The sequence below is a fragment of the Platalea leucorodia genome, assembly GCF_965183815.1.
Source record: "Platalea leucorodia genome assembly, chromosome: 8".
NCBI classification, from domain to species: domain Eukaryota; kingdom Metazoa; phylum Chordata; class Aves; order Pelecaniformes; family Threskiornithidae; genus Platalea; species Platalea leucorodia.
In genome coordinates this window covers 25,475,370-25,500,680 of record NC_138830.1, presented here as the reverse complement: position 1 = coordinate 25,500,680, position 25,311 = coordinate 25,475,370, and the positions used below count along the sequence as shown (strand labels likewise).

General features: G+C 42.5%; 1 protein-coding gene across 8 annotated transcripts in view; it reads left to right on the top strand.

The window, feature by feature from the left end:
* The window catches only part of YEATS2 (YEATS domain containing 2), a 51,066-nt gene that overhangs the window by 12,715 nt on the left and 13,040 nt on the right, over positions 1 to 25,311 (top strand). For 5 of the 8 annotated variants that reach the window (XR_014229078.1, XM_082320556.1, XM_082320551.1 and 2 more), the window contains 16 exons: positions 398 to 509; positions 2,094 to 2,138; positions 3,197 to 3,383; positions 5,067 to 5,306; positions 7,192 to 7,350; positions 9,782 to 9,885; positions 12,486 to 12,593; positions 13,662 to 13,835; positions 15,046 to 15,304; positions 16,102 to 16,263; positions 17,821 to 17,933; positions 19,785 to 19,940; positions 20,677 to 20,850; positions 21,328 to 21,526; positions 24,502 to 24,633; positions 24,899 to 24,997. Coding sequence is in view for 7 of the 8 variants with exons in the window: in XM_082320556.1 (XP_082176682.1) it covers positions 398 to 509; positions 2,094 to 2,138; positions 3,197 to 3,383; positions 5,067 to 5,306; positions 7,192 to 7,350; positions 9,782 to 9,885; positions 12,486 to 12,593; positions 13,662 to 13,835; positions 15,046 to 15,304; positions 16,102 to 16,263; positions 17,821 to 17,933; positions 19,785 to 19,940; positions 20,677 to 20,850; positions 21,328 to 21,526; positions 24,502 to 24,633; positions 24,899 to 24,997 (2,423 nt within the window). In the remaining variant the exon portion in view is untranslated. The remainder of the gene's footprint in view (positions 1 to 397; positions 510 to 2,093; positions 2,139 to 3,196; positions 3,384 to 5,066; positions 5,307 to 7,191; positions 7,351 to 9,781; positions 9,886 to 12,485; positions 12,594 to 13,661; positions 13,836 to 15,045; positions 15,305 to 16,101; positions 16,264 to 17,820; positions 17,934 to 19,784; positions 19,941 to 20,676; positions 20,851 to 21,327; positions 21,527 to 24,501; positions 24,634 to 24,898; positions 24,998 to 25,311) is intronic. The other 3 variants (XM_082320552.1, XM_082320553.1, XM_082320555.1) reach the window with 3 other exon arrangements.

Genomic DNA, 25,311 nt, shown 5'->3' with positions numbered 1-25,311 from the left:
GATAGGGACTAGCGGAAAGTGATTGCAAAATGCTGCACAGCTCATCTCCAGCTGTGTCCTGGAGCTGACTTGGGGTTTTTTGAAACAAATATTTTTCATTTGGTATTACACAGCCTCTTTTTTTTTTTTTTAAGATGCTTGTTTCCCATGTTCTCTCATCCAACAGTGTTTTACTTTTTTCTTCCCTGTCCTCTTGTGCCAAATAAAAGTATGTTTTCAGCTGTCCAAAGCCATAAAATTCTCATTTCTGTGATTGCGTTCTCTCTGTGGTGAAGAGCAGGCCTGAAAATAGCTTTAGTTGTCAGTCAGAGAAGCAGCCTGTGGCTTTCTGAAAAAGAGGATGGTGAAAGCTATACCACTTCTTCATCCAAAATGCGAATCACCATTTTTTTTCCAGAGAACCTCCGTTTCACCTGACCAGGAGAGGCTGGGGAGAATTCCCTGTGAGAGTCCAGATACACTTCAAGGACAGCCAAAACAAGAGGATCGATATCATACACAATTTGAAGGTATTTGAACAAAATATTTGAGAGAAAGGCAATTAAATGAGCTCTCCTGCATAATCTAGAAGAGGCTCTGCTTATGTGTGTGCTTCTGCCTCTCTCTGTGTGTACATCCTGCTGGTTATTTGCACATGAATGCTTGAGCTGGAGAATCAAAAAAGATCCAGGAAAGCCTCTTACCTTGGCTGTATTGGAGGCGATGCCGTAGCCAAGGAACCCAGCCTTGCAGAAGCTGGAACTGATTCTGCTCAGAGCAGCAAAGCATTTACCTGTTGTTTCCCTACAGTTTGCGATTTTTATCGTGCTCTTGCTGGCTTTAACTTGACATGGTGCTGCAGGGCTGTCTTTCTGTTGGTAAAGTGATTGCTGTATCTGTTCTGTTCCTTCAGCACTTGTGCGTATCAGCTAGAGATTAGCTGTGTTGGTAGAGTGGGCAGGGAGGGGCTGAGATTCCCCATTTGTTCCTTGTTCCTTTTGAAGAGAGCTTGCTTTTTCAACTCATTCACCTGTTCTGTGAGACTCAGTAGGATTTATAGTATGCAGCAGTCCTGCAAAACTAGGCCATTGCTCTTGTTTTCCTTTTAATTAGTAGTCCATAGCGTTAGTGGAATTAACTCCTAAGCTGGTTTAGTTTCCTGTTTCTTTGAGCAGTGTGATTAGTTTTTATTTAAACCCTGCCTGCATTAATGGATTTCCTGCTAATGTAGATACCTCATTGCAACCCCAAATACAGACAGTAGAGAAGGTTGGAAATGTTGCCCTGGAACTTAAGGACATTTAATGCAGATTATGAGTAAAATATATTTGGAGAGAGATAACTTGGGGAGAAACTGGTAACAGTATGATGGACGTTGTGCAGTGAGGGAAGCCCAGCCTGTGAGGTGATGTGAGGGAGCTGAGCCCTCCTCCGTGGCTGGCAGCCTGCCTGCCCCTGAGCTCCAGGGCACCAGGAGCCTGTCAAACCCAGCTTCTCTCTATAGGTATCTTAATAGATGCCTTTGCGATTTTCTACCTCTTCATCAGCTGATACTCAGTGTGAACAGTTATTTAATCAAAAATACAGTGCAAACATAGACTGTGCTGGTTAGTTTAAATCTCTCTGATTTTTTTCTCATTATTATTTCCTCATATTGACTTCAGGAATAAAAAAGGACATTTCTCAAAGGCTTCTGTTAGATTGAAGTAATAATTGCCCCATCCCTGGAAACATTCAAGGTCAGGTTGGACGGAGCTCCAAGCAACCTGATCTAGTTGAAGATGTCCCTCTTCATTGGAGGGGGGTTGGACTAGATGGTCTTTAAAGGTTCCTTCCAACCCAAACCATTCTATGATTCTGTCTCCCCAACAATCTCATTTCCTTCAGCTTTTTTGCTCCTGTCTACTTAGCGTAGGCTTTGGGTTATGGTTGGCTTTTTTGCAGAAGAGGGTACTAAACAGAGCACACAGATTTCTGACCCTGTGGCCTCAAAATATTTGGTGTACTGCTGCTCAATTTACATAGTTTCAACCCCTTTCAAACAAATTGTATTGTAAATTCTAGTTAATATATGGCTTTGCCCTGGTTAATATATATTGTATTGTTTTACCCAGTTGGACAGGACCTACACAGGCCTGCAGACACTTGGCGCAGAAACGGTGAGTCACTGGGTCACGGGATGGATATTGTACTTTGATTCCCTTAAGGATGTTTAAAAAGAAAAAGATGCACAGGACTAAGCACAGAATCAGACCCGTTTGATTTCAGAACTTCTGGAATGTAGATTTTGCGCTCTTGTTAAATGAAATGATTATGACACTTTGTCACTATTCATGACAACAGTCTTTTTTCCCCTTTCTAGTGCAGGGGAGACTTTCCAGCTCTTGTTTGATAAAGAACTTAACTCGTATGTTTTAATTTTTATTTCTTTGTGGAGCTTCTGGTACCAAATCTCTTGATTTGCATTCTGATGTGCTGCAGATCTCACACATGAAGAATTTAAGTTAAAGGGCTCACCCAACTATCCTGCTGAAATTTTGCAGTATGTTAAGTACTTCTAAGTTTCTGCATCTGTCAAGATTCAGTATCTTCATGGAAAATGAACTCTTAAAACTTAACGTAAAATAAATGAATTCATAACTCATAGTTTGCTATATCCCTAAAGTTTTTTTTTGTATTATTTTCCCCTTGTTGTACTGTAGTGAATGGAAATTTTTATGGTGAAATTTCATTACTTCAGCTTTTCAGTCTGTGGAGAAAACATTAATGTGAGATGTCTACTACTGTGATTAAAGAACAGTTTTGAAGAGTAGTTAATGTGGTGTGTTTCTCAAGGCCTTATCAAAAAAGGCAGAAAAGGCAAGCTGCAGTTTTGTGCCTGTCCCTAAGCGGGTATGCAGCCCTTTCCTTAGCGGGATGCTTGGAGCTGGGCTCTCTATTCCTTACAGTGTTCACTACTCAGATTTCCCCGTGGACTGAGAGATGTGCTACTTTACCGTGGCGGTTAAATATTGCAAGATTTTTGTCGTAGCTCAGGTGCTGCTGGACCCCTGGGAAGTCACCCTGAAACGAATGGAAGTTTTATGCAGAGGTGGGGGGAGGAGAGGGAGAGGTTTACAGACATTAAAATAAGAAGAAAAGGCATAGTTGGTTTTACTTTTTATATCTTTACTTAGCTACCAAATATTAATGTCGTCCTTTTTCCTATTTGTGGAAGGTAGTGGATGTGGAGCTACATAGGCATTCTCTTGGTGAGGAATATCTCTTCTCCCAGTCTTCAGAGTCAGACCTTTCTGACGTTCCTACGTCTTTACCACTGCCATTGAGTATCCCAGCACCAGTCAAAGCTTCTTCTCCAATTAAACAGTTGCGGGACTCCAGCCCAGATGCTTCTGTGGACAAAGGTAAAGTGAATGGGTATTGGTGAAATTCACGTTCTTGGAACTTGAGCTCTTCTGGATACCTCCTCTTAATTGCTCTTTTGGCTTAAAGGTTGCCAGTGCTACCTGCTCCTTGCTCACCCCAGACGACTATTTCCTCAATGTACTCTGAAATGCAATTCAGAAATTGTTATGGTTTATTTGGTTTTGGGGGGTTGGGGTTTTGTTCTTTTTTTTTTAAATCTGGAGTTTGTGCGTGGGCTCTGTTTTGCTAAACGTAGTGAATATGGAGCTTTATGCAGTGGATGTAGTTGGAAAAAAGGTTGTTGAATAGTACGTGTAGTTTTGTTCCTGACAGGTTGTTCTCAGAGGGTATTTTAGGTTTCTGAATGTTTTGGGGACTGTGTATAAATTCAAGGAATTGGTCTAGTGGTGTGTTCAGTTATATACATTGGTGCCTAACATGAGTTGACTGTGGGAGGAAAAAAAATTACTACATAACTGTGATGTTGAAAATACAAAGTGAAAAAGACGTAGTGTACGTTTGTCCGAGGAATGACATCTGTGCATGTTATGGTCTTATTCTCACCTTCCCCTGTAAGATCAGGAAATGCAGCGCCCATTGCAATGGGCCAGCAGTTGAATGCTTAGGATCATTTGAGTTGCCTGAAACAAGCTAGCGCTGGCCACTTGGGCACACTGTTCTGATTTTTAGTTTGTATGAAGTAAGAAAAACCATGCCTCTGTTGGCATTTAGCTTTATTTTCTGAAATATATGGTGTCAAGGCTTACACAATAGACCTTGGTTAACTGGGCTGAGAAACAAGGGTGTCTTTTACGGTTTGCACCTTTTTAGTGTGAGAAACTTGCTGGAAACAGCAACTTTATATTTCAAAATACGGTTGCATGCAGCATGGTCTGATGCCTTGATTTATCCTGACATTCGGGTGTTCAGGGAAAGACTTTAAGCTGGTGTCTTGTATGGTGTGCATTCTGGTAAGTGCTGTAATGCCACTGGCGGCATTCGGCTCAGTGAGAAGAATGTCCGCTGTTTAAATGTGGTGTTTTCTTGTGGCCAAAAAAGCTGAAACGCAACCAAACTTTAAATACACAGGCTTTTTATTCAAAGAGGAAGATACGCAGCACCTTTAGGTGAGCAGTGCTACAGCAAACAGGAAGGAAGTAAACCTGCCTCTTTCTTACACTGACAGGCAGTGGCTTCTCTCGTCAGCTCCAGGTTAATTGATCTCCTTCTGTATCAGATAAGGTGGATTCCTTAACCCAGGCAGTAGGTGGTCTCCTTGTGCTCTTACTCCAAAAAATGCACTGCAAGATTCTCTGCAAAGGAGATCCAGCCTTAGTCCTGTGGAGCCCTAACTGAGGACACTTGAAACTACCAGCAGCTTTTGGTCAATGGAAGGGTCATTCAAGAAAATGTGTAAGAAGTGGCTGATCACCTGCCACAGCTGAACAGGCTGTGCACGGTAGCATTTTATTCTTCTGTTCAGGGACAAATCCAACAGGCTTGCGCAGGAGGAACCCCTGCCCCACTCTCTCCCTATTGAGCGCTGCCCACCAGTTGCTTTTCCTTCCTTCCTTCGAGAGCGTGTTTGTCGTACCTGAGTTTTGTTTGTGTAGAGAAGCACAGTAAGGAATTAGATGTCTCAGCCTAAGAACTATTTCTCTTCTTTTCCCTGTTTTAAGCAGGATTCCCTGGGAATGCTGAAACCGAAAGACATGCCACGTTTTATTCCCTGCCATCTTCGATAGAACGGACTCCCACCAAGTTAGCCACACAGAAAGTTGCCTTTGGCTCTCATGGAAATTCAGCTTTTCAACCCATTGCAGCTAGCTGTAAAATAGTGCCTCAAGGTCAGAGTCCAAGCCCTGCAGAGTCACCAGGAAAATCTTTCCAGCCTATCACCATGAGTTGCAAGATTGTATCAGGTGAATGTTAGTTTACCTATCCAGTACTTCACCCTGGAAAACAAGAGAGTGAACCAGTTGGACTTGTTTTGTGTCCTTCCCCTGATTCCCTGCCAATGCTTGAACGTCAGGCAGTAGGAAACTCTAGAATAAGGAGCTAAACACACTTCTTAATGTTCAAGGAAAAAAAAATACAAGTGTGAAATGCTTCACATCAGATCAGAAGCAGGATGAGAGCTCTTCTCTCCCTGTTCACCAGTGCTTTTAAGTATGAAAATGATAGTCTTTAACTGGACTGCTACCCACAGAAAGGCCCAGACAAGGACACATCTTCCATGTGGGGTATTTGTATGTGGGAAGAAGCCATTCTTCTCCCTCCCGCTTTCAGACAATGGGGATGGATTAAGAAGAAATTTTTTTTCTGATTATTGGGCAAATAATTAAGTTCAACCTGTAGACTCAAGTGGTCCCTCTTGTGCTTGAGATATCTCCTCAGATGGAACAGCTTTGGTCTTACTCTTCCAAAAGTCCACCCTCTATTGGATTAAATTGTCAGCTGACTGCAGTGAGCGATGTGATACTCTTTTGATAACTTCCAAACCAAACATGGTCAAGGTGCTATTTACTCATTTCATTTATAGTCCCTTCCCTGCCTGGGCACAATGCCATCCACTGGATGATGTTTTACATCAGAAAGTTTTAATGTGCAGCTCACCATGTCACGTGTTGTGAAGCTGAAAGATGACCTGTTACATCCCTTCATTTTCTGGCGTTCAGGGTAGAGAGGATGAAGCACCAGCTATCAGTTTGTGTGATTTCTGATGATCTGCTCCCACATAATTTTCCTCAAGTGTGTCTGGTTTGTTTTTGGTTTTTTTATTACATTTCAGTGTTTTTCCTTGATATCTTACAACCGTACTCAGGCTGATGTACATTTGAACCTATGCCAAGTGCTTTCTTCTTTCTTAATAAGCTCTTCTCTTGATCTTCTTTCCCCAAGGCTTCCAAGAAAGCAAGAATTACGGGGGCCATTCTATCTTTCTTAAAATCCTTGGACTGTTCTCTGTTGATCTTTACTATTTAAATGTTTCTCTGCTAAATATTTTTCCAAGGCTCTACTGTCTGCTGAGAAGTGTCACCCCTTTCAGATTTCAAAAGCAGTTTATAAGACATGGGGGTTTTATTTGATCGGGATTTTAATTGTCAATCACTGCCAAGAAAGCAGATTAACAGGCAGTTGAAGCTTAGTGTGCTTACTGCCACCTCTTTCGCTGATCACTTCCTTGCCTGTCCTTTTCTCTGTATTTCTTGTTTACTGCTTCATACAGCTTTTTTCTTCTCTAGTTTTTCTCTGTCCTGGTCCTCTTACCCAGAAGTTGCACACTTTAGTTTGCTTTCAAGGGTTTCTGCTGTAGTGAGAGCGGTGAAAAGACAAGAGCATCCATGCCTGTCTGATGGCTGCTGTATCACCCAGCTTTTTAATGTGAATTGCTCGGTTCCTGGCTCTGAATGCCTGTGCTGTGGGCTCCACAAGGGAAAGAGAGCACCTATCAAGGAGCTCAGCTCTCTTTCTTCATCTCCTTGGTCTTGGCAGTGAGAATGATTTAGGTAATGTCCCTCAGGGTTCAAGGATGGACTAGATGGCTTCTCAAGGTCCCTTTGAACCCTGCTTGTCCTGATAGGCAGAGAATGTCCAGAGTAGGTATAAGCCATAGTGCTTAACATGCCTTTTCCTTTCCGTCTGTCTCTTCTTTCCTTCTTCAAGTCCTATGATCTCGCTCAGGCTGGGAATTGCATCCTCAAAAAATGTTCCTTCTCTAAGCCATTTAAATACGTACTACTATTGCTGTATTTTTATGTTCTCACAACATTGACAAGATAGAAGCATTGGACTTTTTTTCTTAAGGTTCTCCAATATCGACCCCTAGTCCATCTCCGCTACCTCGTACCCCAACCTCCACTCCGGTGCACATGAAGCAAGGCTCTGCTAGTTCAGTCATTAATAATCCGTATATTATTGTGGACAAGCCTGGACAGATGGTTGGAGCAGCAGCCACAAGCACAGGTGTGTAGTGTGATCACAGAAGGCAGTGGCTTAGTCTTACCCATTCAAGTTTATTCTCCCTTTAAAATGATTAGTATAATAATAGTCTTTCAGCTTGCAAAGATGGAAAAGTACTCAGCAAAGAAAGAGGGAGGTATTATTGGTTTGCGTAACTGGCTGGTGTGTAACATGGTTAAGGGTATCTCAGGCTTTAACATGACTTCCTTTTAAGAAACAGCACATAGTGTAAGACCGAATTGAATTCACAGATACCTCTTCAAAGAGAGCCTGTTCTTTGCATGCAAAAAGGGAAGAGGAGAAAGTAATGTAGACTGTGGTGCACAGAGACTTAAACAGAAGCAGTGCACAGGTGGTTGGGTGAGGACTGTATTGTGGATATGGGCAAAAAGCATGGAGAGCTTGCAACGACTTGCAGATCAGTCTTAAGTTCCAGTGTACAGTGCTCTAGATGTGTTGAAGTGGTTGAGTAGACCTGGGTTACTAGGATAACAGCCGTGTTAGTTTTTGTTACTGCTCTCAACTTCTAGCTGGTCTGATTCCAGCTGGTTTGGATTCCTCTAACTGGATTCCCTCGGTGTTTCAGTAGTGACATAAGACTAGGGTCAGAGGGGGGCTGAACTGCAGGGGATGGGTGATGGGTATGGGAGTCAATTGGTAATCTTTGTGTTGGGGCTGGAGGAAAGGTCACTTTGAAAGTCATTTATGTGTTGTGATTTGTAGCCAAGAACCACTGTCTATTTAAAAACACACTTGTTTGTGTATGTGTGTGTGCTTGCTAGCATCTCAGAAGGATGCTTAGAGCCATGTGGTGAACTGCAGCATCCATGCAACACGCAAACTGTTCACTGGGCGTGGTTGGAAAGTGCAGTAATTCTTTTCTTAGTAACAGTTCTTCCTTTTATCTGAGGGAACACAGCTGTCGTGTTCATTTTAACTTTATCACAGAGGGAACTGGTAGGGAGAGCATAGTCATAGCTGAATTTTTAAAAGTATGTTTTGGGCTTTCTTGGTAACACTGAGGCTGTTTCACCAATAGGCGTTTTTTTTGTTTGGTTGGGGGTTTTCTGCCTTTTTTCTTTACTCTTTCTTCTCTACCTCCAGCCTGACTGTCTGCTCTGCATATGTGGTTTATCATGGTTTGGGTAACTGTCATGTTCTCCTAGTAGAGATTTGTATGTGGAGGATAGGATCTGTAGATGCACCAGATGGTTTGGACATACAAGTCTTAATGCCACTAAAGATGCAGTTTCCCACCATGTTAGTGTGATGTAAGTACAGACTGGCCTGGAAGAAACTGCCTGCTGCCTCTTCCTCCCCTGTGCTCCTGTTGCTTCCCCCATGTCCTGCACAAGTCAGATCAGATCAGTGGCAGAGCAGAAGATTAATACCATCCTCTCCCCAAACTGAGTTTTGTCACATAGCCTCATCACCAGACCCCCCTCCCCCCTCATATGAGGGAGCAAGAGAGAATGCAGAACTGGCTTTTTGGCAACAGCAGCCAGGCTGGATTGAATGTAATGTGATATTACAGACAGAGTCACAGATCATATTTGAAAAAAGGAGCAAGATCTGAAACTTCATGCTCTGTGAAAAAAAGCCTTCCTAAACCCCATTATTGCAAGAAATGGCTGCTCATTTACTTTTAAATTTAAGTGCAGATTATAGTTCAACCGTATGAGAGACCGTGTTTTCATGTGTGTAATCCATGGCTTTGGCATCTCTTAAACAAACAAAGCTAATAAACCAAACCAACAGCAATAACAAAACTGCTGCTGAGCAACAGTGGTGTTAACATGCTCTGATAACGCAGGATAGGTGTACCACTGAACCCTCATCCGTTTCAGGGGGACAGGAGAGTGCTGTGGCGCACATCTCTCTATGATGATTTTGCAAGAGCAGTCTTCCACAGACAGAGGAGCCTTTGTCTTCATTCCCTATTTCTGTTTCTTCCTTTTCCCTACCTCATTCTGTCCCTTCCTCTTGTTACTTCTCACTTTGTCTGGCCTTCCTTTTCCCTCCCACTCCAGCCTCCTCCAGGCCTTCCCCATGCCAGTGTCCGAGGCTAGCATAGGTTCAGAGGGCTTCTGGGGTTACATCTGCAACAGCAAGTTCTGACTGGCAGCTCATTTACTGTCCTAATTTCACATAGTCACACCTGTAGCTGATATCTTCAGTGTCCCAGGAAGGTGCCTGACTATTTCCTTGCAGCTAACAGCTCAAGTGGAGATTACCTTCTCTGGGGTGTGGATTGTGCAGGTGGAAATTTGGTAGTGGATTTGTTTTGTGCCCATGCCAACTCCTGCTGATGTACCTCATGAAGAATACAGAGTCGAAATGAAATGCCGTGTTTCTTGTTAGAAGAGGTTTCATGAGTTCAGCGGCACCACTCCCCATCCCTCACCTGACATCTGCTTTATTTCCTGATGCGCAGGGAGCCCAACCAGCAAACTAACCAGTGTTTGTCAGGCCTCTCATGGAACTGGATCTCCTGTATCAAAGACCCATGGGAGCGGTTTTGTCACCTCAGTTGTCAAGGTAATGTTCTCATTAGATGTGTACTTTCCATTTAAAATCCAGCTTCCTATTAAATAGGGCTTTTTAGTATTATAAATTCTGCATTTCAGGCAAGTTCTTTTGGTTGTCATTTTATCTGAAGGTTTACTGTGTCTAACAGATGGAGCCATATGAGAACGTGGTGATTATACAAGATGATAGTGTCACTTCATGCAGTTCTAATTAGACTTGCCTACACCTCTGTTAAAGGCACTGCTCTTTTGCTTTTCTACGAGGAAATCCATGGAGGGCATAGCTCTCGAAGTGTCTTATCTTTCAAAAAAGCTCTTTTGTAGCCAACTTTGATCTTCACTTTGTTAGTGACAGTTTGTGATTAAACCAGAGGTGCCTACCTCAAAACCTTCATTCTGTTCATTATTTTTGTACAGCAGCTGCTCCTAGCAGCCTGAAGATAGCTCATTTAGTGATTTTACAACTGCCTGCATTTAGAAAAATGTTTGTGTAAACAGTGGAGCAACCAAATGTGTAAACAAACAGTGATAAATAGGGTTCATGCTTTTGATCTGCAAAGCCCAAAAGGTATGGAGCTGAACTGTCTCACATAAAATCTCTCCCGCATCTTGTGCTAGGAAGGATATTTCTGGCAGGCAAGTGGCGTCAGTGAGGCTCTTTATGAAAGCAACTGATGGGTGTGCTGCTGAAAACAGGCGTGTTTCCCTGTCTCCAAGTCACAAGAATATTAATTCTGGATATGGAGGCAGGGGGGAGGTTTGCCAGTCAGCCTGCAAAGAGCAAATCACTTTACATTTGGAACAGAAATGCTTCCTTTGTCTGTTAGGGAAAAAGTGTTGAAGATTATTGTCTGAAGCAATTAGTTTGGAGTAGCATTTTAAGTGTCAGGTGTGCAGTTAGCTATTCAGCTTTTAAGAGCCTGTTTGCTCAGATGGATTTCACTTAACTATGTTGAAAAGCATTCATTAGTCTTTATTCTTCACTAGTTTGGGACAGTTCTTTCTGAAAGGTTTTCAATAAGTCAGAGTAGGCACATGTCATTAGTAACAGTTGAATTCTGTATTTCCAGGGCAAAGTTAAAAACTGAAGATATTTTTAAAAAAATATATAAAAATCATAGCTCTGTAAACAGAAATGTATTTTGATTTATGTCTTCTGGTTGGTGGAAAAGCTGTAATTTTATGGTTTCTTTAAAGAGGAGGGGGTGTCTGATAGCTCAGTGTGATGTTACAGATTGTGCTTAACTCACCACCTCTCATCTCTTCACTATGGGCTAGTTTTCTCTGTATTTTTTTTAATGCTTAAGGCTGTTTTTCTTCAGCCACTTTAAAATGACCGATATGCAGGGTGCTGTTGAGAGGACTGGTTATGCCTCTAGCCTTGTCGTCACACTTCCCCATTTGCTACCAGTTCCGCAGCGATGCGGTGAACCAGTGCAGGCAACTAATCTGGTTGAAAACGAATCTGTTTTCAGCCGTATGTGTCAGTACAAAGAAGACTGCAGGAGTATTAGGTTAGAGTCTGAGGGCTTGCTTTCTTGTTAGGATCCAACCCAAGGATGGGCCAAGTGATTGTGAAACCATGGCTTTGGAGTTCACATTGATTGTAAAAGAGTACAATTATTTTATTTAAATAAAACAGAACCATAACAAACTTCCTCAAATGCATTTGATTTCTCTACCAGCCTCAGACCCAGGAATGCCAGGTGCCTGATTTTGCAGGTGTGGAAATATTTTTTTACTCCATTTAGTTAGGTGGCCTCACTGTTTCTGCCAAGTGGTGAGTTCTGCCTGGGAAGACTGTGTGCCATCAGGTCTTTCTAGGTACAGGAGAGCAAAAATTCATCTGAGAGAATTTCGCTTGCAGACTTAAATTGAACATCTTTTTCCCTGCTCTGTAACTTGTTTCTTCTTAGTTTTTCTCTCTCTGAGATTGTCTATAGAATCACAGAATGGTTGAGATTGGCAGGGACTTCTGGAGATCATCTAGTCCAACTCACCTGCTCAAAGCAGGGTGAACTAGAGGAGGTTGCTCAGGAGTGTGTCTGGTCTTATTTTGAGTATCTCCAAGGCTGGAGAGTCCACAACCTCTCTGGGCAACCGTTCCAGTGTTTGATCACCATTAAATTAAAAAAAAAAAAAAAAAATCTTATAGTTAAGCAGATTTTTCCTGTTTCAATTTGTGCCCATTGACTCTTGTCCTTTAATTGGATGCTATTGGGCGTTGTCTGGCTCGATCTTTACACCTTCCTATCACGTATTTATACACATTGATAAAATCCACCTTCAGCCTACTTGAATTTTACAGCTCTGAAATGCTTTGTGTAAAAAGCTGGTGGGGGAGCGTAACTCGATTTCTTTCACCTGTGTATGATATAGTAAGAAACCATTAGTGCTCTTGGAGATGTAACTTTCCAAATAAAACTTGCTTCACAGGTTGTATGTTGCACTCCATTTACTTAAGTGTTGACTGATTTTGGAAATGGCTTATTTGTACAGGTAATTTGGGACTGCCCAGATGATCCATGCTACCCTTTATTAGCAGTCACTTGTTTTATTTCTTGTATTGGACATTTCACCGATTTTTGCGCCATGTCTTTCTGTTCACAGCAGGAGGATTCTCTGTTTGCCACCATGCCACCCCTTTGTCCCATCGGGAGTCATTCCAAGGTGCAAAGCCCCAAATCAGTCACTGGAGGACTTGGAGCTTTTACAAAGGTATTCCTCTCGGCTTTTGTGCTGGTACAAGGAGCCCAGTTATGCCATTTCATGCTGACTTGTGCCACAAACTGTATAACTTCCAGTGCATGTAAAACTGTTACTGGAACCAATATGTCTTGCTGCCAAGGGCTCTGTAGCACCTCTCAAAAAATGTATCTTTTCCTGTGGCTCTACTGTTCCTGTGATCTTTCTTTTTATCTCCTCTTTCATCCTTTCTTGTTTTACATTGAATCACTGTCGTATTGAGGCTGATCTTTTTAAAGCTATTTTTTACTGGGATATAGTGAAAGTAAACTGCGGTACATTTATCAGGAGCTTCTTAAAAAATGCTATAGTGATTTCTGAATGTCAGATGTTGCCACTTGTGAGTGCATTTCCTTAAATGTTACCATCTGGAATTTAAAGTTGTTTCTGTCAATATTAGGTGATCCAAGTAAAAGGTGGAAGAATTCTTCCTACCAGTTACCGTACCTACAGCAATCTAACGCAAAAAACCCAGCCTTTCTTGAGTCACTGATCTTAGCGATTAGATCTCTGCTTGTCGCAGAGAAACATAAAACGTATACGCAAGAGAATAATGTCAGCTATAATAATTTACAATATCTATAGCTATAATGTCGGTTGTAATTCCGCAGGATAGAAAAAAACCCTGAGGTTTAGAACATGTTCTGAGCAGGAGGGTGCTTAGAAATTCGTAACCTTAAAATGTTCTGGCTCCTTTCTGAGATGCAGGGCCTGAAGAAGTCAGGTCTGGCGAAATCCATCGTAGTATGACAAGTAGTTGGAATATTACTAGCGATTTCTGTGATTCTGTAATTTCTATGCACACCTCTCAAATCTGGAATTCTTTGTAAATACAAATACTCCCCTCACACACTTGTGTGCTGGGAATAGCCCTCATCTTGGACCTGAGTTAGAGAGTCTTCCTGATGGTGTGCAAGAACCACGTCTGAGTTTACTGACTGTTGCCTGACCTTTCTTGCAGACAGGCTGTTCCAGAAATGATCCTCGGTGATTTAAGGTGTTTGCTTTTCTTATTATTTATTATTTCTTCCTATTTAAAAGGTGATAATAAAGCAGGAGCCGGGAGAGCTGCCTCAGCAGCCCCAACTACCAGTGACAGGGACAACCACGCAGACCTCAGTGCAGCAGTATGTCACTGTAAAAGGGAGCCACATGTTAGCCTTGTCACCGCAGAAGCCGGTTGTGAGCACAGGCGAGGGGACAGTGCAGTCTAAGGTATGAGGCACTTGGGCATCTTTGGTCTGGTGTGAGCTGGCTTTCTTGTGGTTTCATTGCAGGACCTCGTGCTTCTCTCAAGGGTGTAGGGTTGCTTCTGTCTCAGACACAGGCATCAGCACCATGGGTAGCTAGTTTCCTCATGTGCACAGAGTGGCTCATACCATGCTCACCTGTAGTCCCTGAGAAGCGAGCAGGGTGAGCAGGTGCTATTGCATTTCGTTTGTGTACAGGGAACATCTCCCACTTCTGTCTAACCCATTGCAACAGTGGGGTGGGGGTGGTTTTGAACTGGAGCCTGTCAACCCAGGAAGTTGGCTGCCATCGTCAGCTCTTGCTGAAACTCATCCAAGTCTTTCTGTAAGAGGAGGCAAATTCTTTCTTTGGACTGCAGGCCTGGAACAAAAAAGAACAGGACAAATAGGGAGTGGGGTGGAGGCTGAGCCAGAACTAGCGTGAGGTGGAAGCAGTCCTACTTGAGCGGCAACTCATTTTATTGTAGGAGTGTGTCAATGCAGTGCTGCTATGAGAGGAGTGATGCAGCTTCTGAGAAGGCATGATAACCGTGCAGTGATGAGATGACAGATGTGTCAGAAATTGTCCCCATTCTTGCCTATTTCTATTGTGGATAGAGTCAAATCATGTGCCAAGCACAAGAGACTACATAGGGAGCTTTCACTTTTTATAAGTAAACATATATTTGCATTTGCAACAGTTCATTGTCCTTTTTACTGCATTTTACTGTTTGAGCAGGTATGCAAACTCATGTTTGCCTGCAGTTATTGTCAACACATAGAACTGAAGCACTTTGTGGATTCTGCTTTGAGGCCATAGTTTTCCCAGGGATTCTGTTCCCACGAATGTGTTGAAACTGAATTTCTGGATCTCTGTGCTTTGCCGAGGCAAGCTTTATCTTCAGCTGGAATTGAGCCATTGCTTATATATCAGAAAAAAATGGAAGTGCCCTGTAATTTGAATGTACTTAATCTTTTGTGGGTGCTCTGAAATCCCAGTTGTGTTTAACAGTTTATCTTTTTACTTGGGATTGGCTTCTTGCCAATTTAATTTTGTTTCTGACTGAATAGCTTTTATACGTGACTAGACACGTATAAAGTGTCCTGAAATGTCTAGAGATGGAGGAGGTGTACCAGCTATAGAATTCACGATTGCTCTTGCCAGCAGCACTTCATCCAATATTTATTTGTTGCAGGTTGTTGGCGTTCCAGTTGGTTCTGCTTTACAGTCGACAGTGAAACAAGCAGTGGCTATCAGTGGTGGCCAGATACTTGTGGCAAAATCTAGCTCTTCAGTAGCAAAGGCTGTTGGTCCGAAGCAGGTTGTGACTCAAGGTGTAGCCAAAGCCATTGTGAGTGGAGGCGGAGGGACAATTGTTGCTCAGCCTGTGCAGACTATAACAAAAGCGCAAGTTTCTTCCACAGGTGCTCAGAAGAGTACATCTCAAGGCTCAGGTAGAGTAATTTTGCACCTTGTTAATAGCTCATGATGGGTAGACTTTGAGGCTCTATAATGATTTCTTCAACTGCAAACTAACTATGTGTCATTGAAAAACTTCAAAATGAGTAGAGAGGTCTATAGGGAAATTCAGGCTGACTAAGATTAGTAATAAAGAAAATATTAACTCGTCATCTGTAAGGGGGAAGAGGGAGCACAAGTACTTTAAAACATGCAGTTTTCTGTGAGCGGGTATCAGACAGACATGCTGGGGAATGTGCTAGAGACCTAGTGGGCTTTCATGGAGCCAGGTCTCACATTTTTGCCCAGCATTGTGGTTCTTAGATGCTCAAAGGGCTCCACATAAATCCAACCAACAAGAGCCAAACTGTCCTTATTGCATCTTCGTATCTTCCCCCATGCTTACAGTTACAGGAGCGTGGGCAGAAGCACCCTGCCCGCTTCTGCACACAGCTGACTTTAGCTGAGCGTGTTAGCTCAGGCTCTGGACTGTTTGCAAGGTGTTGTGTGGCCTCTGGACTGGAGTAAGCCTGTAGACCCCATGGCTGTGCTGCTTTGGCCTGCAGCCGTAAGCAGTACTGCACGCAGAGAGTTGTTTTTTTTTTTTTTTTCAAACCTATTCAAAAAAGTGTCTGTGCATCACTGGTGGAGTTAATCTGTGGTTAGGCCAGCGAAGTGTGGATTATCAAAGGCTAGCTGCATGTCACTCCTAGTACTTTCATCCTGTGCAGATTTCCATGCATACTACCTTCTGCAAGCAGTGGTTTTATTTCTTTTTATTCTTTCTTTCTAGTGATGGCCACACTGCAGTTACCAGCCACCAACCTGGCAAACTTGGCAAACTTACCACCAGGCACCAAACTGTACCTCACCACCAACAGCAAGAATCCTTCTGGGAAAGGAAAACTGCTTCTGATACCCCAAGGAGCCATACTGCGAGCCACAAATAATGCTAGTTAGTCTTGCAGGGAAATCTAATGAGTTAAATAATGTAATCACTGCATAATTAATACGTTTGGCATTTTTGCTATAAAACATCCTGGTACTGTGGAAGTCAGTAATGGGATGGGGTTTCTTTGTTCACAACACCACAGTATGTGGTGCTTTTTAAGACTGAGGTCTCACAAGTGTCTTCTGTTTTAGATGAAACTTTTTCATGCAGTGCTCTCGAGGTCTTTCTCTCTGTGCTGAAAGCAGATAGTGTAATTTTCCTCAAGATGCAGCAAAGGGTTGTCTTTAATCCTTCATTGTGATCTGTAGGAAGACAAAACTGCATTTTCATGATGTAGAACCGAGATGGATTTGAATGCAGTAATAAGTAATGGAATGACACCCTGGAGAAACTAGAAACATATAAGAAACTAACTTTGAAAAGGACAAGATACTCTATCCGGAATGAGGGAAAGAAGTCTTTTGAATATTGATACAAGGTTTGGCCCCAAGCTGTTGAGACCAGCAGAAACATTTTGTTGTTAATGGGCTTGTGAATCAAACTTGCTGTGAAATACCTGGAGAATAACATTGCTAAAATAGTTCTGATGGGCAACACTTTGTTTATAGTGTGCTATTGCTGTAGGGAAAGAATACTGCAGGTTTTGGACTGTGTAGATGAAGAGTTTTGTCGTGAGCCTTCTCCAGAATGCTCCTTTTGAGGCTGGGGGTTGGGATGGGAGATGGATTGGGTGTAAACTTTCTGCTCCCAGTTCTGATACTGGCAGCGAGGAAGAGGTATTATTCAGCTTTATATATAAGGCTGTAAATACCAGCAACATGGCAATAGAGTAAGTGTCACTGAAAAAGTAGACACTTTTAGCGAAGGTATTTTTGGGCTGTAGAACTTGTGATGGGAGCACCATTGCTTGAGATGTAGAGAGGCAGCTGGGGCAGTCCAACCTTGATAAGCAGATAATCTCACAGGCTTTGAGGATAAGCAAATACTTGTGATTTTTATGACCGAGCCATAAGTATTTTTTTTTTTACTCGTTTTCTCAATGAGAGACTGCAAAAGAAAACTGTCCAGTTCTTTGTTCTTTCTGGAGATAGAGCAATATCAAAGTGTCACTGCAAATTACCACTGCTTGGTATCCATGATCTAATACTCTATAAACAAAATTGCATTGGAACAGCCAACAAAAGTAAAATTAAGAAGGCAGTGGGATTCAGAGGGCTTTTGCTGCAGATTCATAACCTGCAAAAGACCGATGAAAAGACTGTTCATCTGTTGGACAGCATCTTCTTTTGATAGAAAATTTAAAACAGCCTGAAATGAGCTTTGCTTGCCCAGTGGTGGTCCTTATTTCTCCCATAGCCCCTTTCATTCATCGCATTTGCTGAGCTATAAGAGAGCACAGCAGCACATCTGAACATCTGAACTGTGCTGTACTGGATAATAATATTCAGCTGCAAAACGTGTGGCAGCAAGCATCTTGCAAAGTGTTTTCAATTACAGGGATGCTTTAGCAGCTGACAGTGTCTGGCTACCAAAGGGTCAAGCCTTTTCTTCTGGTTACAGGTCTCCAATCTGGTTCTTCTACGAATAGTGGAGGAGGAGGAACCCAAAGCACAAGCAGTAACTTGTCACAGCACCTCACCTATACATCCTACATCCTGAAGCAGACACCCCAGGTCAGTGGTGTAAGCATATTAATTGAAGCAGATTGACATTTCAGGCTGCAGTGGTAATATGTGGATATCCTGTGGTTCTGTAATACACGAAACATTCTTGGACTATGGGATCTAGATCCTGTGTAATAACCCTTGCCTCTCTCCCCTCTGCCAGGCATCTGTTTTACTACTTGCTCTTGCTATTGGCACATCTCTGCCTCTCACCTCCCCTTGCAGGGTGGTACCCTCATGGCTCCTTGTGGGCTGAGAAAGTAGCACTGACTAAGACCGGAGCAAGCAGTGGGTGGAGAAGAGGCAGAGTCTCTAAAGGGTCTCCAAAACAAGAGAGGTGATATGACAGAGGTGAAGAGTTACCTTGCACAGTAGTATGTATAAGAGTTGGAGGACAGCAGTAGGGGTAGGAGAATAAAGGAACAGTAGGGTAACAAGAACCTTATGAAGTTCGACAAAGTCAAATGTAAGGTCTTGCACCTGGGAAAACATAATCCGGGAGTGCAGCACAGTCCAGGCTCTACCTGGCTGGGGAGCAGCTCTGTGGAAAGGGACCTGGGGGTCCTGGTGGACAAGCAGCTCAATATGAGTGAGCAGTGTGCTGCTGCAGCAAAGAAAGCCAAAGGGATGCCGGGTTCCATCAACAAGGGCATCAGCAGCAGAGATAAAGAAGTCATTATCCCACTCTACTCAGTGCTTGTCAGACCACACCTTGGAATACTGTGTTCAGTTTTGGTCCCTGCTGTACAAAAGAGATGTGGACAGGCTGGAGAGGGTCCAGAGAAGGGCCACAAAGATGATCAAAGGACTGGGAAGCCTGCTGTGTGAGGAAAGGCTGAGAGAACTGTTTGTTCAGCCTTGAGAAAAGAAGGCTTAGGGGAGACCTTATCACCATGTTCCAGTATTTAAAGGGTGGCTACAAAGAAGATAGAGACTCCCTTTTTACAAGGAGTCACATGGAAAAGATGAGGGGTAATAGGTACAAATTGCTCCTGGGGAGATTCCAATTGGACACAAGAGGAAAATATTTCATAGTGAGAACAATCAGCCATTGGAATAATCTCCCCAGGGAAGTGGTGGATTCCCCAACACTGGACACTTTTAAGATTCGACTGGAGAGGGTGCTGGGCCGTCTTGTCTAGACCGTGCTTTTGCCAAGAAAGGTTGGACCAGATGATTCTTGAGGTCCCATCCAACCTGGTATTCTATGATTCTATGATTTTTGGAGAGAAAGGGCAAGGCTGAGTAAGGAAGAAAACTGAGAAAACAGAAGATTGTGTGATAGTGGGTAAATGAAGCCTCTGAAGGGTAGCACCTGAACGCTGATGAGAAGCAGGAAGGGTGGCAAGGTCTCAGGTGGTAGGTTATTAGAGTGCACGCCTCCAGTTGTTGCTGTGATTTCTGTATGCTGAGCTCTGAATATATAGCCTTTGTGGCAGGGACTAGATATATTTTGAAGTGAGAAGGTGATAGAATGTTTTGATTCCTCTCTTCTTTTGCATAGCCCAGCAGTAGCCTCTCTGATCTTGCATGCTAAGTGGCCTTTGTCACAAAGAATAAACTTACAGAGCATGAAGTGTGTTGAATTGTAGTGGATGCCTCTGACAAGACAGGAAACTGATTGTGGCTTTTTCACCCCTTCCCTTGCATCAGAAAGTGGTATTCTGCACCAAGAAGAGAAGACTGGGTCCAACTCTTAGTGCAGAAGCATCCAGTGTAATTAGCAGTGCCTTGTTTTAGAAGATGAAATGTTGTTGCATTACAGCTACAGGCTTGTATCCTGTATTGACACTCCTATATTTCTGTTGGCTTTTAACTGTGTTTCAAAGTGCTAACCTCCCTAACTTATTTCTGGAGCAGGGCACCTTTCTGGTTGGCCAGCCTTCTCCTCAGAGTTCGGGGAAGCAGCTGACTCCAGCTTCAGTTGTTCAGGGCAATGTAGGAGTCGGAGCATCTTCCACACAAGGACAGGCACTAAAAGTGATAACTGGACAGAAAACAGCTCTGTTTACACAGGTAATGTGCAAATGATGTGTTTCTCTCTTACCAGTCAGTATTTTGTCAGATAAACTATAGGAACCACAGCCACACATTAGGAAAGCTTTTCCTTTTGTAGTTGTTCGGTTTGGTTTGGTTTTTGTACAATTACGACGCTGGCTGTACTATGATAAGGAAAGCACATGAAGGCCTACTTTCATATGCAGATATTGGACCACAGTTTTCCAGCTTTATTTCTGTTCTCAAAGTGGGTCATGTGTAAGCTTGGGTTGCTAGTAAGTAGATGTGCTCTGGGATTTCTTAGTGAAATGGAATTAGAAAAGTGAATACAGTCAGCTGCAAAAATGTGCTTAAATATTTGAACCTTAGAAATGGGTCACCTGCTAAGCTCTTAAAAATTTTTGGTCTTGGTATCCTTCAGAGGTCTTTCTTTTAAAAACTACCAAGTGATCCCTATGAAATCCAAACTCCCCAGGAGTAGTTGTACTTGATCATCCAAAATTCAAGATTGGTAGGCATATTTTTGCAAAGTCAACAGTTTGATAAAGTTGATTTCTGAGGCGATAATTTTGTTCTAGCTATTATTGCCACAATTTTCATTTTTCAAAAGTATTTTGAAAATATTTTCCAGTTAATATAAAAAACATTTGTCTTGTTTGTTTTGTTGTTGTTGTGTTGGGTTTTTTTTAAGTCATTTAAAAAAAGTAATCCAAACAAATACACGTTTTTCCTAATGCTGAATTCTTTTTCAAAGGCTGCACCCAGTGGACAGACATCGCTGATGAAAATATCAGATGGGTCTATAAAATCAGTGCCTGCCTCATCCCAGCTCTCCAAGCCTGGCACCACTGTGCTGAGAGTATCAGGAGGTGTTATCACCACGGCTGCTGCTCCTGCCATGGCCCTTCCCACAAACGGGGTGGCCCAGGTGAGAAACAACTTTGCCAATATTCTGTAATACAACTTTTGCACTCCAGCCAGTATAATCCGTCCAGTCTCTTTATCCCAAACTTTTTTCCCCATTTCTCTGCTGATACCTCTGGACTTCTGAGCAGCAGGGAAACATGAAACATTCCTGGGTCAAATTTCTCATCTGGAGGCCTAGCTGCTTGCTGAAGTTAAGGGACCTGGCTCCAGATACTATCAAAGCAGTTGTGGTAGCAGTTCCTGTGTGCACAGTTTCACTTTGTCTGCTTGAAACAGCCTCCATTCTATATGTACCATCACTGTATATGGATTTGTGGACATGTGCTTCAAGAACCTCTTGCTTCTTAATGATAGATAGATAGACAGACAGACAGACATTTGGTTTTGCTACTTCCGGATACTCCCTCGTTGTGCTTATTGTTGAATCATCTATGACATGAAAAGGAATTTGTTATCCTTCTCTGCCTCTTTTATGCAGCAAATAGATAATGCAGGTTCCAGTTCGTCATCTTCTGGAGCTTCTACAGCAAAAACATCTGGACAACAACACCAAATCTGTATAAGCCAGAGCCAGTCTACTTCATCAGTAGTGAATAAGACTGCTACTTCTACTGTTGTAAGTGTTGCTTCTCTGATGACTACACCAACACCTGTGACTGGAAAAGCTGCAGTATCAGGTATTAAACTTCCTTCATGCCTTTCCTATAGAAAGTTAGAATCCAGGTGTGAGTTCTTTAGATGTCTTCACTGTAAATGGAAGAATGTAGAGTCACCTGCATTCGTAAATGTGTAAAAGTAAAGTCATGCTTTCTAAAGCGTACATTATTAAGCATAACTTTTGGCTTAGCCAAAGAGATCTGTAAATAATTTGGCATCCTATCAGTCAATCCTATGAGTGCTTTGACTGTATCTGTTACAAATAACAGTGCAAGTTGTGCATTGGTATTGGAGAGGGATTTTAGTTTTCCTGCCAGGTTCTCATTAGAAGATGCATTCTGTCTGTTCAAGAGCACAATGTGCCGCTGAATGCTGACACTATCAAGGTGTCCGCAATACTACAGACTTGATTAGTTTGTGAAAGTGAAACTCCACTGAAGTCGGAGAAGCTGCATGAGCAGAATTTGGCTTTGAGGCCTTGCATCTGCTCTGTTTGGCTTGGAAAGGAGGGAGATGTTGATTAGGGGGAACTGAAGGCTTTGAGGTCAAAATCCATTACGTACAGTGAGGTAGATTGGATCTGGAATGTTTCAAGTTAATAAAGCAGAGGTAATAAAGATGGACTGCCTTATGTAGAGGGGAGTTTTCTTTATTTAGTTTTATTGTCCTCCAGTATCATTTCTGTCATGGAGAGGAAGTATAGCAGGTTTAATTTGAGTATTATGGTTTAAAATTAGAAATTCTCATTTTGACTCCTAATTTACCTGCTGGCATGGTCTGTTCATTTGAAGTGACTTCTTACTAAGTGGAAAGAGAGTACAAATACAGACAAGAGAAAGTAAGTGACACTGAGCCCATCTGACAGTGTCTTTTTAAAGCATCTCTTCTTGTTTCCTATATACACAGTCTTCCAAACTCCCCCTTTTTTCATCACTCTGTGTCACAGAGCTTGAAAGTAAGTAACAGAGTCTGTTAAGACTGCCACAATTCCGCAATAAGCAGTTGAGTATTTTCCAATTTGCAAACAAAGCAGCAAGGGTTTTTTTTGTATGAAATACGCCATTCTAAATCACTTGCAGATTAAGACTGCCATTTAGGTATGAGAGTATCATCTAGATTTTTTTTTTTTTTTGGTAACCTGAGGCACTGACTTCATCATGAATCCCAAAAGAAGCAGTTATTTTGATGTTTAAAAAAAAAAACACCACAAAACAAACAAACCAAAAAACCCTGTTAAAATTCTGGAGATTCATATTTTTAAAGGCAACTTTTCAAAAAGAATCTCAAAATTTCCCATTGTTTTGCAATGAACAGTGTCTCCCACCCACCAGGCTTAACAGGGTTAGTTGAAAATGTCCCTTCTTACTCGCCTTGCTGTTTGGGTCCCTTGCCGTGCTGTCCTGACACATCTGTGCATCACACACTTGGGACGTCCCCCAAGGCACACTTTCAAATGATGCACTTTGAGAAAGCGTGGTAAACTGTTCTGGGAAGAGACTTGCAAAGCCATGAGCATTTAATTGCTTGCTGGAGACTGGCTCTGTGCCTAAGGAGACCTTTAATTCATCATTTAACATCCCCAGAAGAACTGCTGGGGGTCAGTGTATTAAGGGGAACCAGCCACCACTACGGAGCTTGGCCAGCCTGGGGCTGTGTGTTTGAGAAGGCTGGAGGTGGAAGAAAAGGTTTTGCCAAGATGCATAGCAGTCAGATTTTTAATTCTAAAAATATGGGCTTTTATTTAAATGAGTCTTAAATAGACTAAAATGTTTAAAAAAATGAATTGGTAATCCTAGGTTAGCCTTCTTGTCTGGTGGTGAAAGCCGAACTGACCAGTGCTATCCAAACCAAGATATCTCTTCACCAGACCTTGCATGTCTAGTACTTGGAAGGCAGTTATGCTTTTTACACAAGAATAATAAATTATGAGGGAAATGGAAACTTTATCTTTAAACAAATCGTGAGTATAAAATTACCGTCATGAAACTAAGAAATGTACTGTTGGCAATGTTCTAAAATAGAAGCCTATTAAATTTCCACAATCTGAATAAAAGTTAGCTGTGGATTGAATACAGTTATATTGAAAGTAGCTGGTTTAGCAGTAGAAAGGATGGACATAGGCCCAAATCACAGTGTTAGAGTGCTGGCTGTGGTTGCTTGAGGTGTCATCACTGTGGAAGAGAGAGCTGGTGGACAGGTGATGAGTGCTCCTTGCCCATGGCACTGTGGCGCAGCTTGGAGCCATGCTGGTTTCCACCAAAGTCACTGGGTGCTGCCATTGATAATGCTGTTAATATCTGAATGTCCTGCTTGTTCTTTTAGCTTTGACTAAAATCAGTGATTTCATTCAGTCCTCACTTTAACATGCTTCATAGCTTGATTAGCCATCCTTATGGATGTATTCAGTGCATGTTACAGAAAGACACAGGACGCTCAGTTCAGGTGTGTCCTTCATCAGACTTGCTGTGCAGCCTTGGGCTTGTCACTTAGTTAAAACATGGTTGATTGTGCTCTGCTGACTGCAGTGGATGCTGCTAAGCTGAATTGCAGAGGTGTGTGCGGCACTTGGGTACCTCAGTGAGTGGCTGTGTAAGTACAACAGAGCTGTTGGTCACTGGCTTACCAGACCCTTCAGCACGAGGTCTTGTTCTGACAGGAGTGTTTTACTCTGTGCTGAGCCTGCTCCAGTTGAAAGGTTCGTGTTACATCAACTTTTACTTAAGGTTACTTACACAGTTAGGAAACCTGCCTCACAGATATCAGAGCGCTGTGCAGCATGTCATACTGCGCACGCTGTGGTGCAGCACCCCAGTATTCTAGCAGTCATTTGTGTCAGTGAAAACTTGTCTGACAGTTCACTGAACTGTGGCTTGTTAAGAGGGTGACAGTGCTAGCCTACATGCCATCCTGGTTCAGGCAGAAAGCGAGAGAAGTAGCTGGAGATAAACAAAATGGTGTGTTTTATTTAACATTTTGTCTTCCGTTCTTCTTGCAGGGTTGCTAAAAATCCACTCAAATCAGTCTAGTCCACAGCAGGCTGTTCTGACAGTTCCCAGCCAGCTTAAACAGCTCGGTGTAAACACAGCTTCTGGAGGTGTTCAGACAATACTCATGCCTATGAACAAAGGTAAAGGGCAGAGGAGGATGACAGATGGTGTTTGAAAATCCCCTTTGACACAGGGTAGCTCTTGGTCACTGTTGGCATACGTGGTCCAAAGTTAGAGATAGAAGAAAATGTAGCAAGGAAATTCATCCCTAAACTTTGTGCTGCAAACACTGTGTTGCTTCTGAACGTGGTTATTTGTCAAAGTGTATGAAGTTTGATATTTTTTTCCTTTTCTTTGTTGTGTTTTTGTTTTGGTTTGGTTTGGCTTTTTGCTGTTCCTCTCCAGTGATACAGTCGCTTTCTACCAGCAAAGTTTCAGCTGTTACAGCTGTCACAGCAGCAAGTACGGTTGTCCCTAGTCCCTCTACAGCATCCATCACTAAAGGTAACAAGGAGTTTCTCAGTAAGATAATTACTAGAAATAAGCTCGTGCTGCTTTATGCAAATGGCCTGACTATGAAGGCAGACCCTTTGACTGTGGGTTCCTTTATTTCCATTGTTAGTAGGGTTTAAATCAAGTAAAAATGGCATCTGGGGACTAGGAAATGAACAGTGACTTCCCCCTCAACAAATCTCAAAGCATAGGCAAGTACAGAGAGAAATGGGGACGCTCTAGAAAGCTACCATGAGGAGCTTAAACCTTCATTGTTTCAATCCATCATTGCAGAAACGCATAGAGCAGCATGTGTTTAATCACAG